Raw genomic sequence first — 18512 nt, 5'->3', positions numbered from 1 at the left:
CACAAATGGATTTTCAAAAAGGCATCAGATCACTCCCTCGACAATGACTGTGTCCCGGTTCATTGCAGAGGACCCCAGGGCACACTCACACACCACATGCTTACTGGTCAGCGTTGTTACCTTTATAAGTGTTTGTGCTTCCCTGCATAAATTATGGCCAGTATTATATGATTCTGAGGCAATTTTTTTTTTTTGCATGATCCAATTGCCACAATCACATTAGACCCAAACTTAATAAGACAGCAGTGCAATCTGTTGGTGGCCATGGTGCCTGAGAGAGAAAAGAGAGAAGCATAATGTGTGTTCCTCTTAAGCAGACAACCTCTTCAGCAAAATTACCCACAATCTTCTACCAAAAACTCCAATGAAAATGTAAAATGTTCCCCCTGGGGTGAAGCCGGAGTGGATGAGACTGACTTAATTTCATTTAGCTCCAAGGAAAGTTACTTACTTCCGCTTAATTGTGCTGATTCTAAAGTTGAAACGTACACTTGCATTGTGCCATGTATCAGAGATATGACACAGATTTCACAGCCACCAGTTATAGGGCACTTCACTCACAATTTAACACATTTTCTGAATGTTACAGTTCTTTGAGCTTCAGGTTCCCTGAATGTTTCATCTGTCAGATCGTTGTTGTGTTCTGATGATAATTTAACATTTGTGGATGTTCTTACAGCACTGATTCACCAATTTAGCTGTCAAAATGTAAACCATTTCCATCATGTTATCCTTCTAACATTACAGCACAGGACTTCTTAAACACGTCACTGAACGTCTGATAATGTTCCATGTTTAGCGAACACTCTGCACTTTGAACAAGAAGAACACAGCAGTCCTGTGAGAACAACAGAAGTCTCACAGTATGTAAGAAGAATATTTCAAATACATAATGTTTTCTTTTTCAATCTCTCTTTATCTCGGATATCTATAACATACTATATGTGCAATTAACACAAACAAGAATGTTGAGACAGTTTCTTGCACTGAAAAAAAGACTGAAAGACTGTTTACTAAAAACTCTGGAACAGAATTCTAACTGTAATACAAGTGCTGTTGATCTGATGAAGATTTTTCTTAAAAACGTCATTGTATATAATAATAATAATAATAATAATGTTTATTGGGGTGGCACGGTGGTGTAGTGGTTAGCGCTGTCGCCTCACAGCAAGAAGGTCCTGGGTTCGAGCCCCAGGGCCGGCGAGGGCCTTTCTGTGTGGAGTTTGCATGTTCTCCCCGTGTCCGCGTGGGTTTCCTCCGGGTGCTCCGGTTTCCCCCACAGTCCAAAGACATGCAGGTTAGGTTAACTGGTGACTCTAAATTGACCGTAGGTGTGAATGTGAGTGTGAATGGTTGTCTGTGTCTATGTGTCAGCCCTGTGATGACCTGGCGACTTGTCCAGGGTGTACCCCGCCTTTCGCCCGTAGTCAGCTGGGATAGGCTCCAGCTTGCCTGCGACCCTGTAGAAGGATAAAGCGGCTAGAGATAATGAGATGAGATGAGATGTTTATTGGGGGGCGGCACAGTGGTGTAGTGGTTAGCGCTGTCGCCTCATAGCAAGAAGGTCCGGATTCGAGCCCCGTGGCCGGCGAGGGCCTTTCTGTGTGGAGTTTGCATGTTCTCCCCGTGTCCGCGTGGGTTTCCTCCGGGTGCTCCGGTTTCCCCCACAGTCCAAAGACATGCAGGTTAGGTTAACTGGTGACTCTAAATTGACCGTAGGTGCGAATGTGAGTGTGAATGGTTGTCTGTGTCTATGTGTCGGCCCTGTGATGACCTGGCAACTTGTCCAGGGTGTACCCCGCCTTTCGCCCATAGTCAGCTGGGATAGGCTCCAGCTTGCCTGCGACCCTGTAAAAGAGGATAAAGTGGCTAGAGATAATGACATGAGATGAGATCTTTATTGAGGAAGCCAACTTCACAGGGGGGGATTTACAGAGGGGTCCTCCAAAATAAACATATAAATAATATAAATATATGATAATATAAATAATACATTAAAAATAGAATTATAACTAAAATAACTAGATTCTATATTAAATTCTATATTACTTATCCAAAAGTAAAGTAAGATCACTGCCATCATACTACACCACCACAATCACGATCACCAGAGTCCCTTACAGCTCAACATAAAAAAATAAACTAAAAAGGACCCGTCAACATGAATAATACAATAACAATGACCTTAAGTATCTCAGTAATGCATTAAATTGAAGCTCTAGCTAGGCCACAAAGCTAAGCTAGAGCTCACAAATACAAACACTTAAAGGGATCCTCCAGCGGATTTATTCTCAAAGTTATTTTAAGTAAAAGTAGTCGCAGATTTCAAGAATCAAACTTTCATTTTCAGAGCCCAAATAGTGTTCAGGAAAAATTCATTTTCTTTAAAATGTCAGATTGGCTACCCTCAGTAGTGACATATGCGATGATGTCATGTCGCGGTCCTTGGAGCAGCTCAGCTGTTTATATTCTCTGTTTACATCGTAATTTTGCTAGTTTTACAAGTATTTTACGAATTTATCAGTTTTTAAATAAGTATGCCTCATTGTGTAGCATATAAATGCCACAATGATGATAAAAAGAAAGCACAAGCTGGAACTAGACTGCATTTCTACAGAGAAAATGCAAAGTGTACTTGTTCAGCTGTGGCAGAGACTCACCAACAGAAACTGGATCAGACATGAGACCTCGCGCTGCAAAGTCTTTTTTTTTTTAACATCATATAGTGTGTGTGTGTGTGTAGTGTATGTGGCAAAGTGTGTGTAGCAAAGTGTGTGTATGCCTGCGCACTCTAAAATCTCAGTTTAAATGGCTCAACTCGCAGCATGACATGACACTTCGCATTCTAAAATCTTTCTTTACATGATCTACATGGTGCTGGGTGGCTTACCAGAGCGTGTGGCATGGTTTAAAACAGAGATTTTAGAGCGCAAGTCACGCAGTGCGACATGACACTAAGTTTTTCTCCCGAAACTTCATTCATTTGAATTGGGGAAAAAATGAATGGAAGTGAATGGGGGGAAAAGGGATGAGCAAAAAGAAAGATGAGTGTGGGTCAGAACCAATTGCATGTATGTGTCAGGGGAGTTGGCCTGAGGTATCACAAAGTTTGTAGTGTCTCTAATGAAGCGTGTCCAAACAGGATGGTTCGATTCGTGAGCCCCATTCATTCTCTGTAGGGAAAGGAAAATGACAAAATGAGAGAACGGGTGTGTCAATCCAAAAGCTGTATTCAAGCACACTACACCGGTTCAGGATGCTGTAGATCATGTAAAAAAAAAAGCTTTTAGAGTGCAAAGTGTCATGTTGCGCTCTAAGTTGAACCACTTTTCATGGAGATTTTAGAGCATGCAGCCATACGCACTACACACATACTTTCTATATCTCATCTCATTATCTCTAGCTGCTTTATCCTGTTCTACAGGGTCGCAGGCAAGCTGGAGCCTATCCCAGCTGACTATGGGCAAAAGGCGGGGTACACCCTGGACAAGTCGCCAGGTCATCACAGGGCTGACACATAGGCACAGACAACCATTCGCACTCACATTCACACCTACGGTCAATTTAGAGTCACCAGTTAACCTAACCTGCATGTCTTTGGACTGTGGGGGAAACCGGAGCACCCGGAGGAAACCCACGCGGACACGGGGAGAACATGCAAACTCCACACAGAAAGGCCCTCGCCGGCCACGGGGCTCGAACCCAGACCTTCTTGCTGTGAGGCGACAGCGCTAACCACTACACCACCGTGCCGCCCTACTTTCTATATATGATGTTAAAAAAAAGGATTTTGCAGCACGAGGTCTCATGTCTGATCCGGTTTCTGTCAGTGACACTCTGCCACAGCTAAACAAGCACGCTGTAAAAATGATTTGTTGTTTTAACTTAAAGTTAGTACCCGGGCTGCCTTAAAATTTTGAGTTCATTGAAATTCATATAGTAAGTTAAATTGTTCACCTCGTTGTGTTAACTTACTATATTAATTTCAATGAACTCAAAATTTTAAGGCAGCCCAGGTACTAACTTTTTTTTTAAAGTTAAAACAACAAATCATTTTTTACAGTGCACACTTTGCATTTTCTCTGTGGAATTGCAGTCTGGTTCCAGCTTGTTTTCTTTTTATCGTCATTGTGGCATTTATATGCTACACAATGAGGCATGCCTATTTAAAAACTGATAAACTCAGTAAAAATACTTATAAAACTAGCAAAACTATGATGTAAATGGAGAATATAAACAGCCGAGTTGCTCTAAGTGACCGCTACCTGACATCATCGTATTATAATAATAATAATAATAATAATAATAATAAGTTAAATTTATATAGCGCCTTTCAAAAAACCCAAGGACGCTTTACAATTATAAACAAAAGAAAATAAATAAATAAATAAATAAATAAATAAATAAAAAGTTAAAAGTCCACCAAGTAGGGGTCAGGATGTAATTCCTGTGGTGTAGCAGCCACAGTCCCACCAAAAGGCGCACGAAAACAAGTCCCACATCTCCAGCACCGCCGGCGTGACGCCGCCAGCAACACCGCTCAACACCATGCCATGGATCCACACAGCGAGCAGAGAAGCTCCGCCACGCAGAGCGCTGGTGTGTTCCAAACCGCCTGCACAGCCGCCGCAACACCACCGAGCAACATCACTCGGAACATCACGCCGAGCGTTAAAGCGCAGAGCGCTGGACAACCATGATGTAAAATGAGCAACGAGCTCACTGCAGTCCACAGCTGGGAGCGCAGGCATCGCCCATGGCGAACCAAGGCCTGGAGGGAACCGACGCCCAAACCAGGTCCGGAGCTACACCACAACCGGCGGACAAAACACTCAAACAAACATCAAACTACACAAACACACAGAAAAAAAATAGAAAATAAAATAAAGAAGCTCCGTCACCACCACAGGAAGCCCAGCTGACATTTTAAAGAAAATTCATTATTCTCGAACACTTTTGATCTCCAAAAGTGAAAGTTTGATTTTTGAAATCTGCAACTACTTTTACTTTAAAATAAGTTTGAGAATAAATCCACTGGAGGTTCCCTTTAAATGATAATATTAGATTCTAATATCACGTCTCATATTGTGTGACAATCGTCTAATCTCATTATATATTTGCATATTTTGAAATTGCCCATAGACTGTCACTGTATATGAAATAGGTTTCCATTCTCTTAATAAATAAACATGTTAATTCTTGTCAGTGGTTTGTTTGCATATACGCCTGAGATATGGTTAAGACGAAGCTTAAAAAAAAAAATTGAGTATTCCTGTAAAATACAGGGCCGAGGTGCCCTATTTCCTAAACAATGTACGGTTTCATTTTAGCACATGTAGATAACTGAGTAGTGTGCAATGTAATGTGATATAACCGAGCCCTGATGTCAACTCCAAGACAGATTGCTTGTTTTTGTTTCAGCACTGGTGAAAAAGGTGTAACGGAATTCATGTTTGGCTGATCATATCCTCTTCCTGTGAGGTAAAATGTCTCCAAACTGAGTCACTCCAAATGTCATTCAGGAAAAACTTGGCTCAGGGGAAGATGTGCTGTGAAGCATGATTAAAATATGTCGATCACAGATACTGTAGTCAACAAAACAGCTGATTCCTTTGTTACTGTAATACGTCTACATGACAGGTACAGTATTACAAAATGTAATATATTTTCACAAAAAAAAAAACCAACAATTGAATAATTATTCTTTTCAGTTGGATCAACACAGGCCATAGAGTTAGGTTTCATGAATCTTCATGGAGTGGGACTCAAGTACTTTTTTCAGTTGTTGATTCCGAGTTCACAGGAATGCTTGAATTAATGCTTACACGCAAAAGATAATACTGGATAATAAACGCAAGTGCAGTGCAAGAGGCAAAGGATGTAGCTGACTGATGATTGTCATTTTGACAAAAAGTATAAACTTTCCACCATCACCCTGACCGGGATATAGTGCTTACTGAAGATGAATGAATGAAAAAATGAATGAAAAGTATAAACTGTTATTTTACTCACAGTGTTAAAGGAGAACTGAAGGTAAATTTTTTTATCATCAAAATTCTATTTATCTCATTTTATTAAATATCGGAATGCATTTTTGAGAGCTATTTTGTCACTGCTATAGCGAGTTATGAGTGTTTGAAATATGCTATGTAATATATCAGTCCATATGTCAAAGCAATGGCCGTAAACGAGATTCGTTGAGACCTGTGCAAGGCATCGTAGAACGGAAGTAAAACGTACAGTGGAAATCAAAGTCCCCAACATCTGCCAACGTTGTCAAAAGACGCACGCAGCCTCTTTCGAATGCTGATGTAATCAAGCCGGAAGTTTTGTTTGTTTTGATAGCAATCAGGAAAGTTTGAAAAAAGTAAGCAGTAATCGTCATTTAAACTCATTTTTGTGCAATATTTCGTTTGGAAAACAGTTTTCAAAATGTCGGCACTGACACCAGACTGACACTTGACGTTTCAAAGTCTCGCACAAGTCTCGTGAAGATCGTGCGGATAAGTGACGCTTGCCGTGGACCAAACGAACTAAATTCAACATGGCTAAAAACCAAACAGGCCGATAAGTATAATATTTAATTGCAATTAGTTGCCAATACGAGTCACGATATAAGGTTACTAAAACTGAAAACGTAATTGAATAACACGTTAATTAAGAAATAAAGCAAGTTTAAAAATGACTTCAGTTCCCCTTTAACAGAAGGTGAAGGGAAACAGTAAAACTAACAGCGTAACTATGTGCAGATCCACGACCAAAATAAATTACTGAATAAATTTCTGTGTGTGTTATTTGGTTATATGGGTAAACAAAAATGTAAATGATTGCCAAGTTATTACCAAATCTTCTGTTAGCTTGTGTATGAGTGTATGTAGCTAGTTTAGATCGTTAGGTGTCTTTGGTATGAAATGTATGCTACTTATATCAGTATATCATGCGTCCAGAATATTTATTGTCCTGTCTGGGACGTTAGCTTGCATTAGGGCCAGTTTTATAGTACATTACAATCAGAGTGCCATAAACATTATATATTACATATTATTATACATACAGGACACTTTTTCGATGGAATAAAAACAGGTATTCTATTCCCTTTTAACAGGTTTCATTCATTTGGCTTGATAGTACGCAATATTGTTAGCATATCGCTTATCCTACGTGTATTATATCACTCTACCCAATGGAGAATGAGTGTGCAATATTATTATGATATTGCACGTTTTCAAGACAACGCGATGTCACACATCGGAGCTAATGCGAATATTCAATGAGAAAGTTTACTGCTACGCATGCACAGAACAATTTCTTTGTTTGCCGGGAAAGAGAAAGATGCATTGAGCACCTGAAAGGCTCCCAAAACTTCATTAGATATTCTTTATACATATTTACAAGAGAAAAACATACCAACGGACATCAAAAAACTGGAAAAGACACACGTCGGAGATGTAAAACTTCCGCACTAGCGAGCCACTGTGGCAATTTGTAAATAAGCATAGCCGCCAGGTTTGCTTTATTAAAAACGGAAGATTTTGAGAGAATTTTGGATGCCAGGTCGCTCTGCTATGTATGTTCTGTTAGCTTGTTTATGAGTGTATGCTGATTTTAAAAGTAACTAAGTAAATTACACAGGGAAATGAATATTTAAGTCTGAGTGAAAACTGTTATGGTGAGCGTGCGTGGAAGAAGAGTCTGGAGACAGAAATCTTAGTTTCTCAGTCGTTAGCCTGTGCTACTTGCTCTTGATAGCACTGCTTTATTAGCATTCGCTCCCACTACTGATGAATGCTATACCGGCTGGAAGGTGACTGTACTGCCACGCTAACAGCATCAACTCGCGGGTAAGCTAGCGTTGGCCTTTGAGAATGCTGATATGAAGAGAGTGTGTATGTATTATTATAATAATGGCTTTTTTAATGTGATATATCCGATACATTCCATTCAGCTAGTGTGATACTGAACTCGTCTTCGACTCGTTCAATATCATACTAGCTGAATGGAATATATCTGATATACCACTCAACGCCAGCCAATATTATTTAAATAATAACCATGTACAGCTGTGTTTTTTAAACAATACATAAATATTATTCATATTTATGTATTGCTTAATGTTAAAGTAGTAGACAACATTCACAGACTTTACTGTCTTGACAATACTAAGGCATTTTAAGCAGCATTTTAGAAACTCAGAAATTTATTTTCTAACCGAACTGAAATTGTAGTGCTTCAGTACTGCAGTAAATTACACTACATATAGTGCTTTGTGTAATATACAGTACAGCTAATAACATTGTGTGACTTCTGTACGACGTTGTATAAAATAACACCAAGAAACTCAGCACTTATAACCAAAAAAAATGTCCACACAATCATTTACTATATGTTAAGAATCTGAGAAGCAATACCACTGAAAGGTAAGTGTGTAAAGAATTTTTTTTTAAAGGCATGGGTTATTACAGGCTTCTTTCACATATGCCACTTTTGTAAGAAAACTGTAAACACTCCCTTATGTCTGAATGTGCCTGGAGTTACACATTAAAACATGAGTCTGCTTGTCCATGACTCAGAAGGCAGCACTGCCCTCGTGGCTGGCACGTTGCATGCTACCCCCCTCTCCCGGGGTGAGTGAGTGAGTCAGGTTAAAGGTGTGGAGCTGGGCATGTCATTTTGTATTTAAAAAAATAATAATAATTGTATGGGTGTGTGGAGTTTAGCAAAGAGGGAAGCAGCATAGAAATATGCTCTGTAATATACCAGTCCATGTCAAAGCAATGGCCGTAAACGAGATTCGCTGAGACCTGTGCGAGACCTCGTAGGACAGAAGTAAAACGTACAGCAGAAATCAAAGTGACCAACATCTGCCAACGTTGTCAAAAGACGTGCACGCCCTCCTTCGAATGCTGACGTAATCAAGCCGGAAGTTTTCCCTGTGTCCGAAATCGCTCCCTACTCACTATATAGGGCACTATATAGTGGGGATGCCATTTTGTAGTACTGTCCGAAACCTTAGTAAGGATTATGTGGGAAATGCGCTCAGTATAATATGTATTTATCATAAAAATACATGCATGTATTTATTATTTTGAAAACCCACCAACCACCTGATCTGGCACGTTTTAATTGTGCGACAGTAATGACGTAAATACCAGCGTGACGGACTAGTCCTTATCCTGTCGTCTTTCCAACTCTTCTCTACTCTACGTTGGTTCGAAGTCGTATGGAATAATCTCCATGTCGCGTACGCGAGGGAGGCGGATGCATGTGCAGAAGTATACAGTTTAATAAAATGCAGAATATATATATACAGTGAGACAATATATACACAGGCAAACAATCCAAAACAGCAGGCTAGATCAAAAACGAGAATACGGGCAAAAGGGTCGGTCAAGGCACAAACAGTACATCAAAGGCTAAGCGAGGACAAGAACGAGAAACAGGCACAAGGATCGTGAAACAGGAAATCAAGACAACGGGTAGAGAGGCTCGGTAATGCGTACATGCGTATCGTAATATTTTGCGATGCAAATGCATCAGCACAGTCTTTAAATAGGAAAACAGACAGTTCCTTAATTGAGCTCAGGTGCATCTTGTTCACAGCGCGCGTGCTGGAGTCCGCTCGGCGCACGCGCAGCCCAAGGCGCACCTTCAGGTGCACGTACCACAGTGCGCAGGACTGACACTCCATCACTGATGAAGATGGCAAATCTTGAAATTAATCTAAATTGGAATGAAAAACTTCGTTTGAAGTCTAGCACAAGTCTTGTGAAGATCACGTGGATAAGCGACGCCTGCCGTGGACCATACGAACTACATTCAATATGGCTAAAAACCGAAAAGGCCGATAAGTGTAATATAATATGCCAATACGAGTCACGATATAAGGTTAGTAAAACCAAAAACGTAATTGAATAGCACGTTAATTAAGAAATAAAGTAAGTTTAAAAATGACTTCAGTTCCGCTTTAAAACACAGAATTCTGTTTCAAAATCATCTCTCTCCCCTTTTTTTTATATAAAAACACACAAATACTTGTGTCTGTAACTACTTCACGGACCAAAAAAAATATTGAATTTGTCACGGTTAGATTTGAAAGTAACAGTCAAGATCTCAAAACAGTCAGGACAGTGTTCCAGCAAGGAGTTGTTCACTAAAACATGATCCACTTCACTGGTAGAGAGGAGCAAAGGGTGACAGCATCCAAACCATCAATCTGTTCCTGTTTACAAAGCAGATGGCTACTATTATATGGCAACGCATTTGCAAGAAATCTTGAAGTAAGCTCGTTCTACTGACGTTTCCTCAATTGCCGTCAGAGATATTAACAGTTCTCTAACAGCTGTCATTTTAGCTTTGAACTAATTTTACATCCTACAGCTTGAAAAAGAAGAAGCAGCCTTTATTTGTCACATGTACACAAGCACAGGGAAATTCCTCCGCTGCATTTAACCCATCTGAAGCTGTGAACACACAAGTGAGCAATGAGCACACACACATATCCAGAGCAGTGGGCAGCTATGCTACAGCACCCAGGGAGCAGTTGGCGGTTAGGTGCCTTGCTCAAGGGCACTTCAGCCATGATACAGAGGAGGGGAGGGGGGGGAGGGGGGGGGGGGCGGAGTGCTGTTTATTCAATCAATCCCCCTCATGTTTTTCCTGACGATCCCGGGAATCAAACGGGCAACCCTTTGGTTGCCCAAGGCTGCTTCTCTAACCTTCAGGTCATGGCTGCCCACAGTTCTACATGTTTTACAATTAGTGAAGGGCTTTTTTTTTCCTGAAACACTCATCTCATCTCATTATCTCTAGCCGCTTTATCCTGTTCTACAGGGTCGCAGGCAAGCTGGAGCCTATCCCAGCTGACTACGGGCGAAAGGCGGGGTACACCCTGGACAAGTCGCCAGGTCATCACAGGGCTGACACATAGACACAGACAACCATTCACACTCACATTCACACCTACGGTCAATTTAGAGTCACCAGTTAACCTAACCTGCATGTCTTTGGACTGTGGGGGAAACCGGAGCACCCGGAGGAAACCCACACGGACACGGGGAGAACATGCAAACTCCGCACAGAAAGGCCCTCGCCGGCCACGGGGCTCGAACCCAGACCTTCTTGCTGTGAGCCGACAGCGCTAACCACTACACCACCGTGCCGCCCTCCTGAAACACTTATCTAGAAAATGTGTATATGATTCTGTAATTCTGATTTATTATTGAATTACACTTCAGTTCCTCTCTGGAGTCTTCTTTATGTTTACATGTCCTATGAAATGAATGAAACATGATGGTGAGTGCTGTTGTTGTATGAAAATAATCAAAAATGGGATGGTGTGATGCGGCTTAATGTGAAGCGAAGTTACTGTAACCATGGGTGTAGCGGACGCGGGGTACGTGGGGGACATGTCCCCCGCACTTCCCGTATTTGTGCCCTCTGTCCCCCGCACTTTTTACAGCCATTACAACCACTCAATTCATTTTTAACATGTGGAAACGTGTTTTTCCGAGCCGCCTTTAAACGCATCATGAGCAGGCGGAGCTAAGGCGGCAAACAAACACCGCTGTCGTGTGTGATCAGAGACGCTTTCGAAAATATTGTATGAGTATCTTTGGTGTGATTCAGATCTGGGCAGTGCTTCTGTATGTTCAGCAAACCAGCCAAGAGGCTAAAGACTTTAGACAGTTTTTTCCAAACAAACTGTGTAAGTTGAGTAATGCTGTTGAATGTAGATAATGTTTAGCTAAAAGATGACAAATAGATGTCAATTTAGTTAGTTACGCTAGCTAGCTAACTTAGAGGTGGCAGTAACTAGTTACATTTACTCCGTTACATTTACTTGAGTAACTTTTTGGATAAATTGTACTCTTAAGAGTTGTTTTGTTGCAAAATACGTTTTACTTTTACTTGAGTAATATTATTCTAAAGTAACAATACTCTTACTTGAGTAACGTTATTATTTTGGCTACTCTAAGATTACTCACTTCTGGGTAGAAAATAAGAATATAAATGTATTTGTGTTCCTTTGACTGTTATTTTTGTAAAGATTTAATTTATTTTTGTGGTAGTTAAAGTTTAAAGTACATGAATTTGCTGATTATTATTACTGTATTCCTAATTCTATTTCAAAATGTTGCTTTCCACATATTTTTTAATCTTTATTGCCACAATAGAAAGAGCAGGGTGAGAGAGGAGACAGTGGACCAGAGGCCAACAGGGATGATTATGCAGGGTCACAGGTCTCATTCTCATCTCATCTCTTCAAGCCGCTTTATCCTTCTACAGGGTCGCAGGCAAGCTGGAGCCTATCCCAGCTGACTATGGGCGAAAGGCGGGGTACACCCTGGACAAGTCGCCAGGTCATCACAGGGCTGACACATAGACACAGACAACCATTCACACTCACACCTACGGTCAATTTAGAGCCACCAGTTAACCTAACCTGCATGTCTTTGGACTGTGGGGGAAACCGGAGCACCCGGAGGAAACCCACGCGGACACGGGGAGAACATGCAAACTCTGCACAGAAAGGCCCTTGCCGGCCCCGGGGCTCGAACCCAGACCTTCTTGCTGTGAGGCGACAGCGCTAACCACTACACCACCGTGCCGCCCAGGGTCACAGGTGAGAAGAAAATATAACTAGCTATGTCACTACTACTATTCTTAATTCTATTTATAAATTTTACTTTATAGATTTTGACTTTAGATTTTGATAGTATATCATTTTAAAGAACTAAAGTCGGTTCCCTGGTGCTGTGCTGTTTGTGGTTATGTGGTTCTTTAGCTGCTAAGGAGAGGTGCAATTGAATGCGAAAGGATGATAAATCACTCAATAGACCTCTGAACAATTTGTCCCCCTCACTTCTAAAATGATGGCTACGCCCCTGACTGTAACCACCGAGAAGTTGGTATTGTCCAATAACAGAACATCCTGAAGTGTTTAATTCCTCTTTTCCCACAGTAATATGCCAAGGTTTGCAATTTATTAATGAACATGTATTTTTTAAATCATTTATGTGTCTTGTTACCATTTATGTTGTAGCTCTTTTAAACAAATAAACAAAAAACAAACAACAACGAATAAAGCTCCATCCTGAAGACTTTCCTGTGGTGGGGTGGGTTTCCCAAAAGCCTCTTAATGCTAAGAGCATCTTAACTAGGAGAGAAAGTGTTCATTATACTGCTCAGTCTACCATTTAACGATGATCTTTGTGCTACGATGCTTTTGGGAAACTCAGCACTGACTGTTACAAACCTGACACCTGAGGCTACATCCACACGACAACGGCAACGAGATGTTATTAAAAAAAATATCGCGTCCACATGGGCAACGGATCAGTAAAATATCAGGTACATATGGCAACGCAACGCTTGCTGAAAATGATGCAATACACATGCCACACCTCTACGTGCGCTGTAAGACGGTCCCATCGGAGACACCAGAACAATAGGAGAAGTAGGACGCATGCGCATAAACCCCTTCTTCTACCCGGCATGAAGCACTCACAGGAACAAACACACAACAACAAGAAGATGGCTGCGACTACGCGAGGAAATCGTGCCTTCTGTGTGTACAAATTAGTTTTATTAGTGTGCATAGTTTTATATGACTTAATTTTCTTATTGTGTGTGAACATTTTGAAAAGCATTTTTATATAATTTATATAACTTTTTATATTGTATGTGAACATTTTGAAAAGCAGTCTTAACCAATAAAAAAAAGAAATTCAAGAAAGGGTTCAGTTACTTGTTTATTTAAAAGAAAACCTGTATACAAAAGTGAATGCAATGCAGTGGTTCATACAAAACAGCGAGAGTGCTGCTTGTTCTAGTCATGTGGTTGTGACGTCATCGTAAACAAATCCGTTCTACTCATCCAGACGACTTCGCAACGGCGCCGTTGCCAGATTTTTCCACTCTGGAACCCGTTCTCGTTTTGGGGCACCCAAAACGCCGGTGCCGTGTGGACGCCAGGCCGAAACGATAAACAGTTTTATCAGATTCACCTGAATCCGTTGCTGTGTGGACAGCCTCTGAGACTCCTTCCATAAATGTTAAAAAAAAAATCTCGAATAAGAGGTTGGGGTTTTTTTAATTCTGTTTATTATTAGGCGAAGATTATGTGGAACATGCACCATACAAATCCCTATGAAAGAATTATTACTACAGAAACTATACTGTATTACAATGAGCACATTAATATAAACCTGTGATTTGAATTACATCCAGCACGACTGTCCGAGCTGCTGCTGAGAACTAATCAACACCTTCTGACCAATCAGATTCGAGAATTCAACAGCTGTGGTATAAACACTATTACTGACAACTTTATTGGACATGTGTATCTTGTTAGTACAAATTGTTGGTGTATAATTAGATACGAGAGATATTTTTTCCATAATATTTCGGTAGACATTTATTTCCATGTGCAGTGAATGTTAATCATCCTCTGCCTTTTCCTTTTGACAGTTTCTCACCACATGACTGCTGTTCTATAGCTGGATATTGTGGTTGGCAGACTGTTTTTCTCAAACTCAGCAGTGATGCTTTGATGTTTTAGAAATCCAAGCATTACTGCGCCATCTGATAGACCTGTCCCAGTGCCATACACACTACCAGTTCAGCATCAGTGATAGCAAGGGAACTGTGTACCAAATAATATCTGGTCAGCAGTAGTAATAGGAGTAGTAGTAGGAATATGAGTAAGAGTAGTAGGAATAGGAGTAGTAGTATGAGTAGGAGGAGGAATAGTAGTATGAGTAGGAGGAGGAATAGGAGTATAAGTATGAGTAGGAGGAATAGGAGTATGAGTAGAAATACGAATCGGAGTAGTAATCTGAGTAGGAGTAGTAATATGAGTAGGAGTATGAGTAAGAATAGGAGTATGAGTAGAAACAGGATTAGTAGTAGGAGTATGAGTAGGAATAGGAGTACTAGGAGTAGTATAAGTAGGAATAGGAGTAGTAGGAGTATGAGCAGTAGGAGTATAAGTAGGAATATGAGTAGTAGGAGTATAAGTAGGAATAGGAGTAGTAGGAGTATGAGTAGTAGGAGTATAAGTAGGAATAGGAGTAGTAGGAGTATGAGTAGTACAAGTAGTAGTAGGAGTATGAATAGGAGTAGAAGTAGCAGTATGAGCAGGAGTATGAATAGGAGTAAGAGTAGTACGAGTAGGAGTCGGAGTAGGAGGAGTAGGAATAAGAGTCAAAGTAGTAGTTGTAGTATGAGTAGTAGTAATAGGAGTAGGAGTAGTATGAATAGGAGGAGTAGGAGTCAGAGTAGTAGTCGTAGTATGAGTAAGAGTAGTAGGAGTAGGAGTAGTAGGAGTACAAATCGAAGTAGTAATATGAGTAGGAGTAGTAGTGCCTTTCCATTGGTGGACATTGTAAATGGTGGCTTACAAACTGTTCTTGGCAGTAGTCAGGACTTGTACGCATGTTATCTTTGGGATAATTTATTAAAATAGCTGATAAATGTAGATATAAGGTTTTTGTATCTAATAAAAGTATTCTTTAGACTATAATATGTATCTATTATACATAAATATATTAAAGTTTCATCATCTGCATAAAGCAGTGAGTCTCTGAAACTCTAGGAGGTGAATCCAGTTCATGACACTCTCTCTCCCTCTCCCCAGTATCTCTATAAAGTACCACTCAAAAGTTTGTACACCCCTACTCATTCATAGATTTTTCTGTATTTTGACTATTTTCTACTTTGTAGAACAATACTGAAGACATCAAAACTATGAAATAACATCTGGAACATATGTGGTAAACAAAAAAGTGTTTAATAACCAATATGTTTCATAGTTTAGATTCTTCAAAGTAGCCAGCGTTTACCTTGATGACGCTTTGCACACTATTGGCATTATCTTAACCAGCTTCATGAGGGAGTCACCTGGAATGCTTTTCAATTAACAGATGTGCCTCGTCAAAAGCTAATTAGTGCAATTTCTTGCCTTCTTAATGCGTTTGAGATCCAACAGTAAATAATTTTTAAAAATGCAATAAATATACTATTCAACAAGTGTAAGCCTAGTAATCCATATTATGTGATTAACTGCTCAAGTAGTCTCAGTAAAGACATGAAGTGATGATCACTGCATGAGAAGGACTGAACTGAATCCTCCTAAAGAACCCAGTGTACTGTATTCTATAGGAGACATTTCAAGGATAATAATAATTTAAAAATACTTCTGTGGTTTCAATAAACAGGTAAAAATATGACAAAGATTTTAACGAAGATTCAAGACTATTTATTATCTAGATTATTACCATTTAATGATCTAGATATTTGGAGGCTCAGACATGGTGAAGTAAAATAGTGCAGCTTTGACAGACAGGATGTACTTACAGGAGCTCGAGCAGAAAGTGGAAATGAACATCGTACTCCTCTTTCCACATCGCGTTTCAGCGCAGATCGCACACTAATGACACAGCCATGTTCACGGGTTCAACAAGCGGTGTGGAAACACGATCAGCGCGCGCTGGAGCTCCGGGAACTAATCAGTGTCTTTCCAAAGACCAAAGGGAGGGGGGGAAAAAAAAAACAACTTCGGAGCTCAAATAGTTTCCACAGTCAGTGTCAGTCAGAGACGGACACACAGACCTACACGAAAACATACACACACACAGGCTTTTATAGGAACAAATCCGAGGTACAGAAATTTTTGAGCGCGGTACACAGCGCACAGCTGATGTGTTTATCCGGCTGTGCTTAGCGAGATAAACCAAGGCTCACTCCAGTCACCTAAAGTCCAGTGTGTTGCCAGATTGGTTAGAAACTTTCCAGCATGTTGCACGTCACAAACAGCTCTTTCATCACTGTTTGCCAGAGGCACAGCTTAATGGCTCATTGCATAAACGCGTCTGCATTCTTCTTCATGCTGTTCTTGCATTTCCAGTTCTTTCACGACACTCATAACGGTGGTGTAATATTTTACAGCCAGTTTTCATTGCACCTTTGCAAAGATGGACAGTAACGAAGTACAGTGGTGCTTGAAAGTTTGTGAACTCTTTAGAATTTTCTATATTTCTGCATAAATATGACCAAAAACATCATCAGATTTTCACACAAGTCCTAAAAGTAGATAAAGAGAACCCAGTTAAGCAAATGAGACAAAAATATTATACTTGGTCATTTATTTATTGAGGAAAATGATCCAATGTTACATATCTGTGAGTGGCAAAAGTATGTGAACCTTTGCTTTCAGTATCTGGTGTGACCCCCTTGTGCAGCAATAACTGCAACTAAACGTTTCCGGTAACTGTTGATCAGTCCTGCACACCGGCTTGGAGGAATTTTAGCCCATTCCTCCATACAGAACAGCTTCAACTCTGGGATGTTGGTGGGTTTCCTCACATAAACTGCTCGCTTCAGGTCCTTCCACAACATTTTGGTTGGATTAAGGTCAGGACTTTGACTTGGCCATTCCAAAACATTAACTTTATTCTTCTTTAACCATTCTTTGGTAGAACAACTTGTGTGCTTAGGGTCGTTGTCTTGCTGCATGACCCACCTTCTCTTGAGATTCAGTTCATGGACAGATGTCCTGACATTTTCCTTTAGAATTCGCTGGTATAATTCAGAATTCATTGTTCCATCAGTCATGGCAGGCCGTCCTGCCCAGATGCAGCAAAACAGGCCCAAACCATGACACTACCACCACCATGTTTCACAGATGGGATAAGGTTCTCATGCTGGAATGCAGTGTTTTCCTTTCTCCAAACATAACACTTCTTATTTAAACCAAAAAGTTATATTTTGGTCTCATCCATCCACAAAGCATTTTTCCAATAGCCTTCTGGCTTGTCCACGTGATCTTTAGCAAACTGCAGATGAGCAGCAATGTTCTTTTTAGAGAGCAGTGGCTTTCTCCTTGCCACCCTGCCATGCACACCATTGTTGTTCAGTGTTCTCCTGATGGTGGACTCATGAGCATTAACATTAGCCAATGTGAGAGAGGCCTTCAGTTGCTTAGAAGTTACCCTGGGGTCCTTTGTGACCTCACCGACTATTACACGCCTTGCTCTTGGAGTGATCTTTGTTGGTCAACCACTCCTGGGGAGGGTAACAATGGTCTTGAATTTCCTCCATTTGTACACAATCTGTCTGACTGTGGATTGGTGGAGTCCAACTCTTTAGAGATGGTTTGTAAACTTTTCCAGCCTGATGAGCATCAACAACGCTTTTTCTGAGGTCCTCAGAAATCTCCTTTGTTCGTGCCATGATACACTTCCACAAACGTGTTGTGAAGATCAGACTTTGATACTCACTTGTGTGAGTATTTTTTTTTGGAAACTTATGACTTTAACTTCCCTGTTCTTTAAATAAAACAGGGTGCCCACTCACACCTGATTGTCATCCCATTGATTGAAAACACGACTCTAATTTCACCTTCAAATTAACTGTTAATCCTAGAGGTTCACATACTTTTGCCACTCACAGATATGTAATATTAGATAATTTTCCTCAGTAAATAAATGACCAAGTATAATATTTTTGTCTCA

General features: G+C 40.4%; 1 protein-coding gene across 1 annotated transcript in view; it reads right to left on the bottom strand.

Moving 5' to 3' along the window:
* The window catches only part of psd2 (pleckstrin and Sec7 domain containing 2), a 56706-nt gene extending 39970 nt beyond the window's left edge, over positions 1 to 16736 (bottom strand). The window contains exon 1 of the mRNA XM_060928064.1: positions 16357 to 16736. Coding sequence (XP_060784047.1) covers positions 16357 to 16406 — 50 coding nt within the window. The 5' untranslated portion in view covers positions 16407 to 16736. The remainder of the gene's footprint in view (positions 1 to 16356) is intronic.
* Positions 16737 to 18512: the final 1776 nt, after the last annotated feature.

Source organism: Neoarius graeffei, chromosome 8, assembly GCF_027579695.1.
Source record: "Neoarius graeffei isolate fNeoGra1 chromosome 8, fNeoGra1.pri, whole genome shotgun sequence".
Lineage (NCBI taxonomy): Eukaryota > Metazoa > Chordata > Actinopteri > Siluriformes > Ariidae > Neoarius > Neoarius graeffei.
This window is presented reverse-complemented; position numbering and strand designations above follow the sequence as displayed.